Source organism: Mauremys reevesii, linkage group 7, assembly GCF_016161935.1.
Source record: "Mauremys reevesii isolate NIE-2019 linkage group 7, ASM1616193v1, whole genome shotgun sequence".
In the NCBI taxonomy this organism is placed as follows: domain Eukaryota; kingdom Metazoa; phylum Chordata; order Testudines; family Geoemydidae; genus Mauremys; species Mauremys reevesii.
In genome coordinates, this window is record NC_052629.1 from 85,025,921 (window position 1) to 85,040,770 (window position 14,850).

Here is a 14,850-nt window from a genome sequence, read left to right on the forward strand (position 1 = left end):
GTAGCCCTCCTGCATCCCAACCCCTTGCCCTGAGCCCCTTCCTGCACACCACACCCCCTCCCACATCCCATCCTTCTGCCCCAACCCTACATTCATGGCCCTGTATCAATTTCCCCATCCAGATGTGGCCCTCAGGCCAAAAAGTTTGCCCACCCCGGTCTAGATAATACTTAGTCCTGCCATGAGTGCAGGGAACTGGACTAGATGACCTCTCGAGGTCCCTTCCAGCCCTATGATTCGATTCTATTATTCCTGTATAAACAATATGTACTTGACTGGGGTATGAAGACAGTGCTTCTGAAACAGAGATCTGCATAATCAATGAGTAGTAAGATAAATTTGTTAGTAATGGTATTAATCTATTGGCAGGCAATTAAATTCCAAGCAGTAAAAATTTCTTGCTAGGAATGTATAACTGGTCTAGATTTTTCTGTTCGCTTTCTTTACAAATTTACTACAAATCCATCTCCACTAATTTTAATAATGTTGGAAGCACTTTTGAAGAGATGTTTTAACTAGGGCTGTTGATTAATCTCAGAACTCACACGATTAACTCAAAAAAATTAAATGCGATTCAATTTTTTTTATCAAAATTAATCGCACTGTTAAACAAGAAAATACCAATTGATATTTATTAAATATTTTTGGATGTTTCAAATTTTCAAATATATTGATTTCTATTACAACACAGAATACAAAGTGTACAGTGCTTGCTTTATATTACAATTATTTACACTGTAAAAATGATGAGATAGTATTTTTCAGTTCACCTCATACAAGTACTGTAGTGCAATCTGTTTATCATGAAAGTGTAACTTACAAATGTAGATTTTTGTTTGTTACATAACTGCACTCGCAAACAAAACAATGTAAAACTTTAGAGCTTCCAGGTCCACTCAGTCCTCCTTCTTGTTTGGCCAATTGCTAAGACAAGTTTGTTTACATTTACGGGAGATACTGCTGACTGCTTCTTATTTACAATGTCACCTGAAAGTGAGAACAAGCATTCATGTGGCACTTTTGTAGCTGGTGTTGCAAGTATTTACATGCCAGATATGCTAAACATTCATATGCCCCTTCATGCTTCGGCCACCATTCCAGAGGCCATGCTTCCATGCTGATGATGCTTGTTAAAAAAATGTGTTAAATTTGTGACTGAACTCCTTGGGGGAGAACTGCATGTCTCCTGCTCTGTTTTACCCACATTCTGCCATATATTTCATGTTATAGTACTCTCGGATGATGGCCCAGCACATGCTTGTTTTAAGAACACTTTCACAGCACATTTGACAAAATGCAAAGAAGGTACCAATGTGAGATTTCTAAGGATAGATACAGCACTCGACCCAAGGTTTAAGAATCTGAAGTGCCTTCCAAAATCTGAGAGGGACAAGGAGTGGAGCATGCTTTCAGATGTCTTAAAAGAGCAACACTCTGAGGCGGAAACTACAGAATCCAAACCACCAAAAAAGAAAATCAGTCTTCTGCTGGTGGCATCTGACTCCTGATGAAAATGAACATGCGTTGTTCTACTCTGCTTTGGATTGTTGTCGAGCAGAGCCCATTATCAGCATGGACACATGTCTTCTGGAATGGTGGTTGAAGCATGAAGGGACATATGAATCTTTAGCGCATCTGGCATGTAAATATATTGTGATTCTGGCTACAACAGTGCCATGTGAACACCTGTTCTCACTTTCAGGTGATGTAAACAATACATGGGCAGCATTGTCTCCTGCAAATTGTAACCAATATTGTTTGTCTGAGTGATTGGCTGAAGTAGGACTGAGTGGACTTGTTGGTTCTAAAGTTTTACATTGTTTTATTTTTGAATTCAGTTATTTTTTGTACATAATTCTACATTTGTAAGTTCAACTTTCATGATAAAGAGATTGCGCTAAGTACTTGTATTAGGTGAATTGAAATGCTATTTCTTTTGTGTTTTACAGTGCAAATCAGGGTGGGTTTGATTTAAATGATTATTTAAATCACTAGTCAGGAAGACTTGATTTAATCCTGGATTTCTACATAAAAGTGCATTCTTGTTTGTTGTTATAACCTTAATACAACTCAGAGATAGATGAGACCCAAACTGGGTCTCTTTTATGGTCTGCTGCCATTATAGGTTTTCCCTTCTAGTGAGAGAATGGTATGGTAGATCTCAAATCAGTGAAGGCTACACCCAGAAAGACCTCAAGACTTCTGGAATATGCTGCTCAAACAGTTTCACTTTTGTTTCTACTGTCTGTCCCTCCCTTCTCACATTTATCTCCAGACTTCTTCTCCTTGTCCAGATCTAGTCCGCACCCAACCATCTTTTATTCATTGAACTTTTTGAAACTTTGCACTTTTAGAGAGAGGTAAGGGACTGCAGAGGGACAATAGGGTTGAGGTCTGTTATTTCTCATCTCTGTATATTTATTTAAAAACATTTCTGCTGTTAACAAGCATGTTATCTCTGGAGACACAAATCCACAGCTTGAGAACTGCAAAACTAAGCATCTCTGATGGTATCTTCTAGACTGAGCACTGAGTCCTATTAGGTAGATAGAAAGATTAACCTAGATAATCTATATAGAAGCCCTTGGAGCCCCATAAATTGGGTCCCTAATCCATGAACTATTGGAACTCATTTACAAAACTTTTCTTAAACATTACTTGACTATATTGTCTCATAATATAGAATTAGAATTTATAATCCCTATTCCATGATGAGATATCTTTGAGCTATAATGTATCTTAATTAAAATTATCTTTAGATAATTTTTTTCCTCAAAAAGCATTTAATGGAGAAGTTTTTTTAATCATTGATTTTTATCCATCTGGTTCAAATATTGTAATAAATATAAAGTGAGCACTGTACACTTTGTATTCTGTGTTGCAATTGAAATCAATATATTTGAAAATGTAGAAAACATCCAAAAATATTTAAATTGTACTCTTAGTGCAATTAATCACGATTAATTTTTTAAATCACTTGACAGTCCTAGTTTCAACCACTATAACATCTAATCAGTTACTCTTGAGGGCATTCTGCACCCAAAATTAAAAATTCTGCGCAAATAAATGTGGAGGCTCCAGCTTGACATTGAGGCGCACAGGCCACTGGCTGCACAGAGGTGGGAGATCACTGTGCAGCTCCCCCCCACCCCGGACACGGACTCAGTGGTGAGGCTGCACCCAACCGTGACACAGTGCAAGGACTTGGCCTGCCACAGAAACACGCCCCCCTCACGTCAGGTGCATCAGGTGTGGGCAGGCAGGCTCAGCAAAGCAGGATTCAAGTGTGGAGGGGTTTAGTGGGGGGGGAATCCAGGTGTGGGTTGAGAGGGTTCTGTGGGGGGCAGTCTGGGTGTGGGCAGGTCAGTGGGGGATCCGGGTGCTGGGGGGAATCTGGATGCACAAGGGCTTATTGGGGGTTCTGGGTGCAATTTTAGTGGGACTCTGCAGTGGGGGTCCAGGTGAAAGTGGTTGGGGTGCAGCGGGAGACTGAGTGAGGGGGGAATATAGAGCTTGGTGGAGGGTCTGGGTGTGGGAGGTTCGGGGGGGGGTCCAGATGCTGGGGGAGTGGGCTCTGATATTGGGATACAGGTGCGGCTGATTGGGGCTCAGTGGGGTGGGATCTGGGTGCAAGTATCTCGTCGAGGTGCAGGGGGAGTGGGGCTCATCGGGGGGGTTTTGAGTGTAGGGGGTGAGGATCAGTGGGAGAGTCTGGGTATGAAGAGGTCTGGATGCACGAGGGTTGGGTGGATGGAGGAGCAGCTCCCTGTACAGGGATCCCCCCCGGTGATTTGGAGTTACTTGAGAGAGAAGCAAAGGAGCAATTTTGCTTCAATCCCAAGCCAAGGAGATATGATTTCCAGCTTTTGAGAAAACAAAGCAAGTTTAATAGGTCCCCAAACAAGCTGCCCTTGGGAAGGTTCCTCTTCAGAGCTATATAACCAGTAGTACTGCACTATTCAGGAAGCAGAAGTTAGAAGCATAGGCCAGTGGAGAGAGACTATGGGCAAGAAGTGCAGCTCTGGGAGAAATCTGGGGATGGGTCTGAACCAGCAGGGGAAGAGGAATTCCTGTCCTCCCCTGCCCAGCCAGGGCTAGCAGCTGAGCCTGGCACAGGATTGGGAACAGGTCTTCCCCAACCTTGTCCCATTCCCCATAATGATCTTTCTGCTGGCTGCCCTGGGCACCCGAAACATCCTGCTGGGGTGGGTCGCATGACTGCTCTTGTGGCTTTCCTTTTCTTCCCTGTCAGTCATTTTTCTGTGGGGAAGCAAAGAAATCTGCAGAGGACATAAATTCTGCGCATATGCAGTGGCGCAGAATTCCCCCAGAAGTAAAATTCAGTAGACAAGTGGTAAAATAACTTTGCCCTGTCTGAGTGCTGCCACTAGGTCTACATCCTGTGAAACTGCAAAAGTTGGTAGTAAAATGATGGGAGATATCCCATTGATAGTGACTTAATTTTGAACTGACCAGTTTTGGTTTACCCTTCCAGTATAAAAAAGCCTAAGGAACTACATGGCAATCGTATACTTAGTACTCAACATGGAGTTAGGTTTGGTGGAAGAATCACCATTTTTAGTGATTTTGGAACAGCCCTGTTTTATTTTTGTATCCCTGACTTGATGAATATTTATTGATCAGCCCTCTAAAGCAATTTTCTTATCTATACCCTCAGAGACAAGTGAGGAAGAAGCTGGATTTTATGTAAACATGTAACAAAGAAATCATCATTGTCTCTTGGGTCCTAGCTACTGTTTATACACTGAATCCCATTTTCTGAATTTAGGAAGCTCTTCTGATGTGGTAAAATTCTGTCTAATTTCCCTCTTTCTCCATTTTTCTTTTTCTGGAACTCCTGCAGTCAGTATAATTGTCCCATAACTGCAGTGTTTTCCCTTCTCCACTAAGAATCCAGCTCTGAGAGATGTAATGGGTCAGTCCTAGGGACTGATGAGTGTGTGTCTGGGTGGGATGGGAAGAGATGATTAGTTAAAAATTCATTACACTTTATGTAAGTAAGCTACGCTCTGGGCCTTGTGTCATGATTCCCAGAACAGTCTTCAAACAGGAAGCGGACATTGTTTCTGAAACAGGAACTATGTCGTGGTTTATTAAGATCTGACCATTTTCATTTTGGGAAACAGTTGTGTGTGGCTTCACTTCAGAAGTGCCTCCTGTTTTGAAAAGGCTGGTGATGAGGAATGAATATACTGACTACATGGAAATAATATTAGGTAATTTATGAAGGATTAGGTTTTTGTTTCCATGTAATTTGTGATGACTTCTAGAAATAAAACTGAGTAAATTGGATGCTCCCAAGAGTGCAGTTGTATTCTGTTATGAATGTGGAACAAGTGTCTAATCCCCTCTTTCTTCAGTAGTTCTCTCTCCGAAAGTGTCCTTTCTTGTCAACTTCTGTAACGGTTCTGTTACAATATGTCATGCTGTTAGATTCTTCAGTAATAGAAGTGTGGCAGAATATGCTTCTCTTAAGAAAATTCAGAAATTATGCTTAGCGCTCAAGAAAATTCAGCTGTTCAAGCCCTGTCTTTCTGTTGATCACTATACACTAGTAGGGATGCTGCATTTGGTGAGCACCAAAGAGATAATTATTAAACACTGGAAGAATATCCTGTCTATGCTATGCCTTGTAATTATATTTGAAACGGTCTATTATAAACATGGTTATAGCCTGTCACATTTTTCATATAGTTTGTGTCAACACATTGTGGTTACCAATCACATTCAGAAACCATACTACAGACTAGCACAAACTTACTTGATCGCAGCCCCCCTTCTTTGTGTCTGTAGTAGTTTACGCCATCCCCTTTCCCCCACACCACACAAGTACATATCCCAAACTATCCAACACTGCTTAGGAAAGTTAGGAAGTATGGCAAGAGACCACCCTTGCTTAATGATCTTCAATGATCTAAAAATCAAAAAAGAGTCTGACAAAAAGTGGAAACTAGATCAAATTACAAAGGATGAATATAAACAAATAACACAAGTATGTGGGGACAAAATTAGAAAGGTCAAGGCACAAAACTAGCTAGAGACATAATGGGTAACAAGAAAACATTCTACAGATTCACTAGAAGCAAGAGGAAGACCAAGGACCGGGTGGGCCCATTACTCAACGAGTAGGGGGGAAATAACAGAAAATGTGGAAATGGCAGAGGTGCTTAATGACTTTGTTTCCGTTTTCACCGAGAAGGTTGGTGGTGATTGGCTGTCTAACATAGTGAATGCCAGTGAAAATGAGGTAGGATCAGAGGTTAAAATAGGGAAAAAAAACAAGTTAAAAATTACTTAGACAAATTAGATGTCTTCAAGTCACCAGGGCCTGATGAAATGCATCCTAGAATTCTCAGGGAGCTGACTGAGGAGATATCTGAGCCATTAGCAATTATCTTTGAAAAGTCGTGGAAGATGAGAGATTTCAGAAGACTAGAAAATGGCAAATATAGTGCCCATCTATAAAAAGGGAAATAAGGACAACCCAGGGAATTACAGACCAGTCAGCTTAACTTCTGTACCTAGAAATATAATGGAGCAAATAAGTAAGCAATCAATTTGCAAATGTCTAGAAGATAATAAGGTGATGAATAACAGCATGGATGTGTTAAAAACAAATTGTCAAACCAACCTGATAGCTTTCTTTGACAGAGTAACAAGACTTGTGGATGGGGGAAGCGGTAGACAGGGTATATCTTGACTTTAGTAAAGTTTTTGATACTGTCTCGCATGACTCTCATAAACAAACTAGAGAAATGCAACCTAGATGGAGCTACTATAAGGTGGGGGCAAAACTGTTTAGAAAATGGTTCCCAGAGAGTAATCATCAGTGGTTCACAGTCATGCTGGAAGGGCATAACGAGTGGGGTCCTGCAGGGATCAGTTCTGCATCAGGTTCTGTTCAATATCTTCATCAATGATTTAGGTAATGGTAGAGAGAGTACAGTTATAATGATCTGGACAAACTGGAGAAATGGTCTGAAGTAAATAAGATGAAATTAAGTAAGGACAAATGCAAAGTGCTCCATTTAGGAAGGAACAATCAGTTGCACACACATAAAAGGGGAAATGACTGCGTAGGAAGGAATACTGCAGAAAGGGATCTGGGGGTCATAGTGCACCACAACCTAAATATGAGTCAACTGTGTAACACTGTTGCAAAAAAAGCAAACATCATTCTGGGATGTATTAACAGGAGTGTTGTAAGCAAGCCACGAGAAGTAATTCTTCTGCTCTACTCCGCGCTGATTAGGCCTCAACTGGAGTATTGTTTCCAGTTCTGGGTGCCATATTTCAGGAAAGATGTAGACAAATTGAAGCAAGTCCAGAGAAGAGCAACAAAAATGATTAAAGGTCTAGAAAACATGACCTAAGATTTAAAAAATTGGGTTTCTTTAGTATGGAAAGAGAGGACTGAGAGGGAACATACCTTTTCAAGTACATAAAAGGTTGTTACAAGGAGGAGAGAGAAGAATTTTTGTTCTTAATCTCTGAGGATAGGACGAGAAGCAATAGGCTTAAATTGCAGCAAGGGAGGTTTAGGTTGGACATTAGGAAAAACTTCCTAACTGTCAGAGTGATTAAGCACTGGAATAAATTGCCTAGGGAGGTTGTGGAATCTCTATCTCTGGAAATATTTAAGAGCAGGTTGGTCTAGATAATACTTAATCCTGCCGTGAGTGCAGGGGTCTGGACTAGTTGACCTCTTGAGGTCCCTTCCAATACTGTGATTCTATATGCAGTAGCAGTGCTTCACTTGAATCCGTTTCAGCTTTTTGGTTGTAACGTTGAGGTTTTTTCCTGTGGCACTAATGAGCCGATGATTCATTGTAATCAGAGCGAAACCAAAACTGTGATTGTGGTCCATGCTCACAATTAAATGTGCACACCACATCATAGCAAATGGATTAATCTGTCAAAATGTACAGCGACATCTGGAGTCAAATGCACAGTGCCATCTGAGGACCTGATATGTCTGGAGGAATCATCTTTGCGAATTATTCATTGCTGTTAATAAAATGTGCACTGTAAGGTGGGTTTTTTTTTTTTGCAATCCTAAAGCTTCTCTTGCCCTCCTAGAATACGTTCCTTGCCCACCCAGGGGGGGTCCATTCTCTAGTTTGAGAACCTTTGCACTATCTGATAGTAAACTGTTGAAATCTGGAAGAAAAAAAAAATCTGTGTCCTTCTGGAGAGGAATGTTCTTTCTGAGACAGTGTCTGTAGAAGTGTAGATTGTATCAAAACGGGACCAACCCTCTTCCACTGATTTAAAAAAAAAAGGGGGGGGGGGAGAGGGGATGGGGGGAGCATGAAGTGACAGATGTGAGCAGGAGAGAACATCATTTACAAGTAAAGGGTAGGCTCCATTTCTTTCTTAGTTTTGGTCATTTCATTTGGCCTTACGTTATCACTGCTGCCATTTCTAATGCCCAAGCTGGGTTTTCTGGATGCAGTACTGCTTGTCAGTGACAGATGTGATTCTAGGAGAGGATAAGTTTTCTTTGTCTTCTGTATTTCTTCCTCTCAGTTGTCCATCTCCTCTTCCTTTCTTCCCCCCATCACTCTTCCTATGAGGCCTGGACTATATTTGTAAAGTTGCCCACTTTAACTAAATTGATTTGAAATCATCCTAGATAAATTGGTGCAAACCTGCTATGTAGACATAAACTGGTTTAATCCTTGCTTTTATTGGTTTAGTTTAATTCAGTGCAAGATCAAGTGATTTAAGCAAGAGTTAAACTGGCTTAAGTGCATCTACATGAAGATTTTGCACCAAAACTATATCTGGTCCAAATCTAGTCATTTAAACTGGTGCACCTTTTCTTGTATATACAAACCCTAAGAGACTGTGCACTGAAGCTGTGATATGTTCACTTGATCATATGCTAGGAGCAGGAGTAGGATTGCATCTGAGTTATCATCCCACGCTGAAATAAGGCCTAGCCGCTTACATGTCCTCATGAATCTCATAAGAAAATAGTCCCTGTCTCTTCCTAGCCCACTTCCAACTGAGGCTTTATTCAGGGTGATTTATACCATGATGCCTTGAGTTAGACTGGGAGGACAGCTAGTGCTGCGTCTTTGTCTTTACTTTAAAATCAGTGGTAAACAATGGCTGTGTCCTACATTTACCTTTCTTGATGGTCCCCCTTTTCTGCAGTGTAAAATAAACATGTACACAAACTGTTACTTTTCCCTATTTTTCCAGAGTCTCGCTGTGATAAAGACTTGGACACTCTTAGTGGCTATGCTATGTGCCTTCCTAACCTCACCAGGCTGCAGACCTATCATTTTGTGGAACACCGGCCAATCCTCTGTGTGGAGATCAAGGTGAATTTGTTAAATATGGGGAAAAAATAATTGCTCCTTCTGTGTTCTTGTAAAATAAAAGTATATGGTAACTATATATTTAGTTTGAAAAATTGTGCAGGTACTAGGTAGAGCAATAATCTTTGCCTTTTGCAAATGCTAGCTCAGGGGTGGCTAACTTGAGCCTGAGAAGGAGCCAGAATTTACCAGTGTACATTTGCCAAAGAGCCACAGTAATATGTCAGCAGCCCCACATCAGCTCCTGATTCCAGTGCCTCCCAGCAGCCCTGCCGATCAGCGCCGCCTCCTCCTCCCTCCCCGTGCCTCCCACCAACCACAGTCAGCTGTTTCATGGTGTGCAGGAGGCTCTAGGGGAGAAGGGGCGGGGGCAAGGGCAAGGCAGGCGTGGGGCAAGGGGCAGGAGCCTTGGGGGAAAGGGTGGAGTGGGGTTGAGCAGTGAGCACCCCTGGCACATTGAAAAGTTAGCGCCTGTAGCTCCAGCCCCAGAGTCGGCACCTCTGCAAGGAAAATATGAGCATCACCTATTAACCTTAGTAATAGATATTGCCTGCTCTCTATCTCTTTAAAGTCCTTTGATTAGATATATGATATATGAGAGAAGGAAAAGAATAGATTAAAAAAAAGGACATGTAAATAAATCTATTAAAATGCATTTTAAATGTTTGTTTCTTGCAGCCGAAATGTGGGTTCATTCCTTTCTCTAGCCATGTTTCGCAGGAGATAAAGCACAAGGTGTGTCGTTATTGCATGCATCAGCACCTAAAGGTAAATCTTTAAATATTCAGCCTGCTTTTCCTCTTACTGGCAGTGTGCTTAGTTTTATTATAAACATGCTACTGAAATCCTGCTTTCCTGTTGAAACATATACGTGTGTTGCTTATTTCCTTGATATTTAAAGAGGTAGGTATTTAAGTGTCACTGAATTGCTGGATGTGAGCATGAGAGGGAATATGAGTATATAGCTGGAGATGGAGAAACTTTGTGGGAATTTGGAAACAAACAAGGGTAATAGTAATCTTTGCTCAGCTTTGACAGTTTTAGTTGTCAGTGTGGTAAACTGCCATGTCAAATTAAGTTTCAAGTACTTTTCAGTAAACATGGTCCAGGAAGTCATGTAATGTCCGTGGGTGTCCAAAGAGCTCTGTGTTAGCTTTAAAGCTTTTCTCTCTGACCAACTGAAGTTGTTCCAATAAAAGATTACATCAGCCGCAGTGTGTAACAACAAACACTGAAATCATTCACTTAGCCATTAATATGTACATCATGTACTAATACCTTATTTAAATATTAGCGTTTGCGCCTAGAATGGGCCTCACTCCTAATGTGTGAGATTCCCCCTTTTAATGCTGTGGAGTTTAAATATGAAGAGAAGGTAGCCCTCTACTGGCCAGAAATAGTATGTCCAAAGGATTTAAATATTCTGAAGCTCCCTAAGACAAAACTGGTGTGTATTTCATAAACCAACTATTGTATTAACTGAGAGCATTCATAGTGATATGTGTTTCAACAGGTAGCAAATGGAAAATGGAAGCGATTGAGCAAATACTGTCCCCTAGATCTCTTCTCAGGGTAAGAAAATATTTACTTTAACTCCAGTGATTTGCTGACTGTGTGTGTCTGTATAGCTAATTGTCTTAAATTAGGTTGGATTTTGTCTTAGGTTAAGGAGCGCAAGTGCTGACAAATGTTTTGTGATTTATAGCAACAATATTTGTGCTTTTCCTGCATCTTTGTTTTTAAACCTCAAGAATTTAACTCAGTAGCTGTTAATTATTGTATGTGGTCCAGATGATAAAACATCAGACCTCACAAGAACTTGGATACTACTCAGATTTGTTTGCTCTTTTATGGTATGTTTCTTTGTACTGGCTTCATCTTGAGTAACGATATGGGAATATATTCAGCGTGGGTGATGAATGGTTGGCCTTTTGGGGTCCTACTGTTACTGTAACGGTAATATAATGAGACAAGTGTGTTTTGTTAAAATATTACATATGAATTTTTCTCTAGAAATAAACAGAGAATGCACTTTGCCTTGAAAAGCTTATTACAGGAGGCACAGAACAATTTAAAAATATTTAAGGTAAGATTGACTGAAATTGCTTGCATGTTTTTTATACTATCTTGTAAATTATTGGGTCCATTTAACTTAACATCTGAATATTCAAAACCCCACTAGATATCTAGTTGAGGATTTTCTGTATTCAAACTTTCTAATCGCAGTATGGAAAGATGTATGTAGATTTGATTTTATGGAAGGTAAATCAATACCTCACTTAATTTTTGTTGGAAAAGTCTTTAAGATATAATGAGGCTGATGGGACTGTATTACAGCATCCACAGGTAATACCATAACTACTGCATGCATGATTGGGTTTTTCCTTTTAATATAAGGTATTTTTCAAAATGTTGCAATTTTGAGTGCTCCTTAAAGGGTATATTTTTGCATATCGTTTCATAACTTGTGTGGAATATGTTGTACATCGTTTACTTAAGAGTATAGAGACATTTCTTCTCCGTAGAGGAAGTTAAATGTTACTTAATTGCCCACAACTGATGCAGCAAAAACATATAGCAATACATGAACGCTACTCTGTAGACTATGTAGATATCACATGCATATGTGTTAATTCTAGAAAACAAGCTCTCTCTCTGTCTGAGCTATTTCCAACATAAAACAAAGTAGCTCTCCAATATAAGCTATAACTCCAATTACATTATTTCAGCTGTGTTGAAGCATTGGTAATTTGATTTTTAAAAGTGGTGGTAATGGGGGGAAACCAAACCCATCAGTGCCACTCTAACTAAATTGTTATGGGCCTATTGTCCAAAGTCTATTGAAGTCAATGTAGTGGTTTTTTTAAATCTGTTTATGAAAAAAAATCTTAAGGCTTATGGTTAAACTTACGGGGCTGGGAGGAGTGTTCTGTGCAACTAATAAACCAATTTTATATTTCAATTTTGAACAATTTTAAACTTTATGAACCAAGTCACTTTTCCTTCTGGAGTCTGTTCAGTACCTGTGCCTTGTCTAGCAGCTAAGAACCTACTAGACAATTTACCCCAGCATGCAGTATTGCATTTGTGACTGATAAATGTCTAATTGATGCAGTTGTTCAACAATTTTAATTATTTCTTCTGAGAAACATGCATTGTAACCATCTTTGTTACATGATCAGACTCTCTGCTTGTATCCACTGAAACATGCCTCTTCAACTGTTAAATCTTGCACTTAATGAGTCTGTTCAGTGTTCTTTATAATTAAATATTCATATTTGGACTTTCTGAAATGCATAAGTATTTCTTTGCTCAATTACAGAATGGTGAACTAATTTATGGCTGTAAGGATGATCAGGACTCTCTCTCTGACTGGAATGAACTTGCTCGTCACTTAAAACCATTCTTCTTTCCTGCAAATGGGATGGTCAATGGACCACATTGTACAAGGACGATTATTAAAGAATTAATCCATGTAATAACAATGACTCTACTTAGTAGTACTGATTCCTGCAGGGCAGGTAACGTGAAGACGGTTCCCATTTCACGAGGAAGGAGCTACTGTGAAGCAAGTGCTTTCAGTAAGGAGTTGGTAAGAAATGGTAAGAATTGTTTCACAGTAATTAAATATATCGTAATACAATTCAGGGTACATAATACACTGATTCAGATCACTGCATTTTATTTTCTGTGTGCTACTTAGGGTGAGAGTTGAAGCAACAAGAGTGGGAGCTTTGTTACCTGTTTAAACACAAGAAAGTTAATGGGCTGAAAACCCACTGCTCTAAAATTCTTTTACATTCACTCTAGATAATTGATTTTGACTGAATTTAAATTTGAATTAATACTTTTTAGTATTGCATCTACTGATGAAGAAACTCCACTCATCAGTGCAAGCATGTAAAAGCAGTAATGGAGAAAAAGGAAAGAAAAAATGTGCTCCAACTGATTACAATACTGTGTCTAAAAACACTGTAGAGTTTCTTGCCTTAGCTGCTATTTTAACTTAGTTTAGTTTGGATTAATTTTTGTTTTTTCCCGCATGAGGTGGGTATTTAAAAGGGAAAAGGGTGTATATGTGTGAGAAATGGAAATAAGGATTGGGAGTTGGGGGGGGGGGGGCAGAGCGCATTACTTCCTCACTACTCTAGTCTTGCAAAAGTGCAATTGGTCTTCAAGATATTGCCGCTGGTTGGGATGCAGCTCCTATAGTGTACCACTATGTAATCATGGAACCATTTCTAAGCAGCAATTGGCATTCAGTGCGTGTGCTTGATCCTAACATTTCAGATGCTGCATTACATACCCATGTTAGTGTTTTGACTGAGATTTTTCTTTAAGTTGAACTCCTGAGTTGAATTTCTTGGGGGGGGGCTTTTTTTTTTTTTTTTTTAAGTCAGTACACTTTTCTACAATGTATAATAGCTACTCAGGATCTGAAATGCTATGACTTGATGTAATCTAGATTACCTTGTAAATTAGTCTGACTCTTCGGGGGGATATTTTCAAAAGCACAAAGTGGAGATGAGGCGTTGAACTGCCCCTTGTGTCTTTGACTATTTCTGGTGGTGTAAGACAGAGCATGGAAATGTGTGAGGGAGATTTTTTCCGTTTTGCCTTTTTTTTCCTTTGAATGTTTTGTCATGAAAGAAAGAAAATCTGATTCCATCCCATAAGATTCACTGCACAGTCAAACTCTAGTGTTATACATAATATAGTAGTTCAAAATGTGAAATGTTGAATGCCCATTTCTTAGGATTTTACTGTTTTAAACCTAAGAATTAGCCTGTAGCTTTTCCTTCAGCTGATGAAGCTGGGGAATAGTTGGGTCTATTATGTAAAAACAGTTTTTTTTTTTTTCAAACTACATAATTTGAAAATACTTTTTTTTCTAGGTAAAAATAAAATGGAGAGCTCTGGCTTACCACGGGGCTGTCTCCTTTATAAAACCCTTCAGGCTCAGATGCTGGACATGCTGGATATTGAGGGACTTTATCCTTTGTACAATAGAGTTGAACAGTACTTAGAGGAGTTTCCTGAGGAGAGGTAAGATTTCCAGCCTGTCTTCTGTATTGAGCTCAGGAAGGTATAACGTGATAATTTGCACTGCAGACTCTGGAAAGTTTCTGTCTGTATTTGTCTTCTGGTTTCGATACAAATTCAGGGTATCATAAAACTTGGCGGAATGGATGAGACCATTGGTTCACAGTATAGCATTATGCCTCTGGAGGTGACCCATACATAAAGCTATAGGGGAAGGATGAAAAATACCAGTGAAATGTATTATTAGCTTTATGTCTGGCCTTGTAAAATTGCGAATGTTAATGACCATTAAAATGTGCAGCTCTGTTTTAAAAAAGCATCAGCCTTAGTCTTTACATCTGGCAGAACAGTACTTCCTTTTTTTCTAATCACACTGCCCTTTAATTTCACCACTCATCCCCTTATTCTGATATGGGACTGGGTATTAAGGCGGTACTGAAAGTTTTCACGGTGATCT

General features: G+C 39.7%; 1 protein-coding gene across 8 annotated transcripts in view; it reads left to right on the forward strand.

The window, feature by feature from the left end:
• Nucleotides 1-14,850, forward strand: part of IPPK (inositol-pentakisphosphate 2-kinase) — a 105,000-nt gene that overhangs the window by 79,274 nt on the left and 10,876 nt on the right. For all 8 annotated transcript variants that reach the window (XM_039480844.1, XM_039480845.1, XM_039480847.1 and 5 more), the window contains 6 exons: nt 9,232-9,353; nt 10,029-10,118; nt 10,864-10,922; nt 11,364-11,436; nt 12,673-12,952; nt 14,246-14,396. In XM_039480844.1, coding sequence (XP_039336778.1) covers nt 9,232-9,353; nt 10,029-10,118; nt 10,864-10,922; nt 11,364-11,436; nt 12,673-12,952; nt 14,246-14,396 — 775 coding nt within the window. The remainder of the gene's footprint in view (nt 1-9,231; nt 9,354-10,028; nt 10,119-10,863; nt 10,923-11,363; nt 11,437-12,672; nt 12,953-14,245; nt 14,397-14,850) is intronic.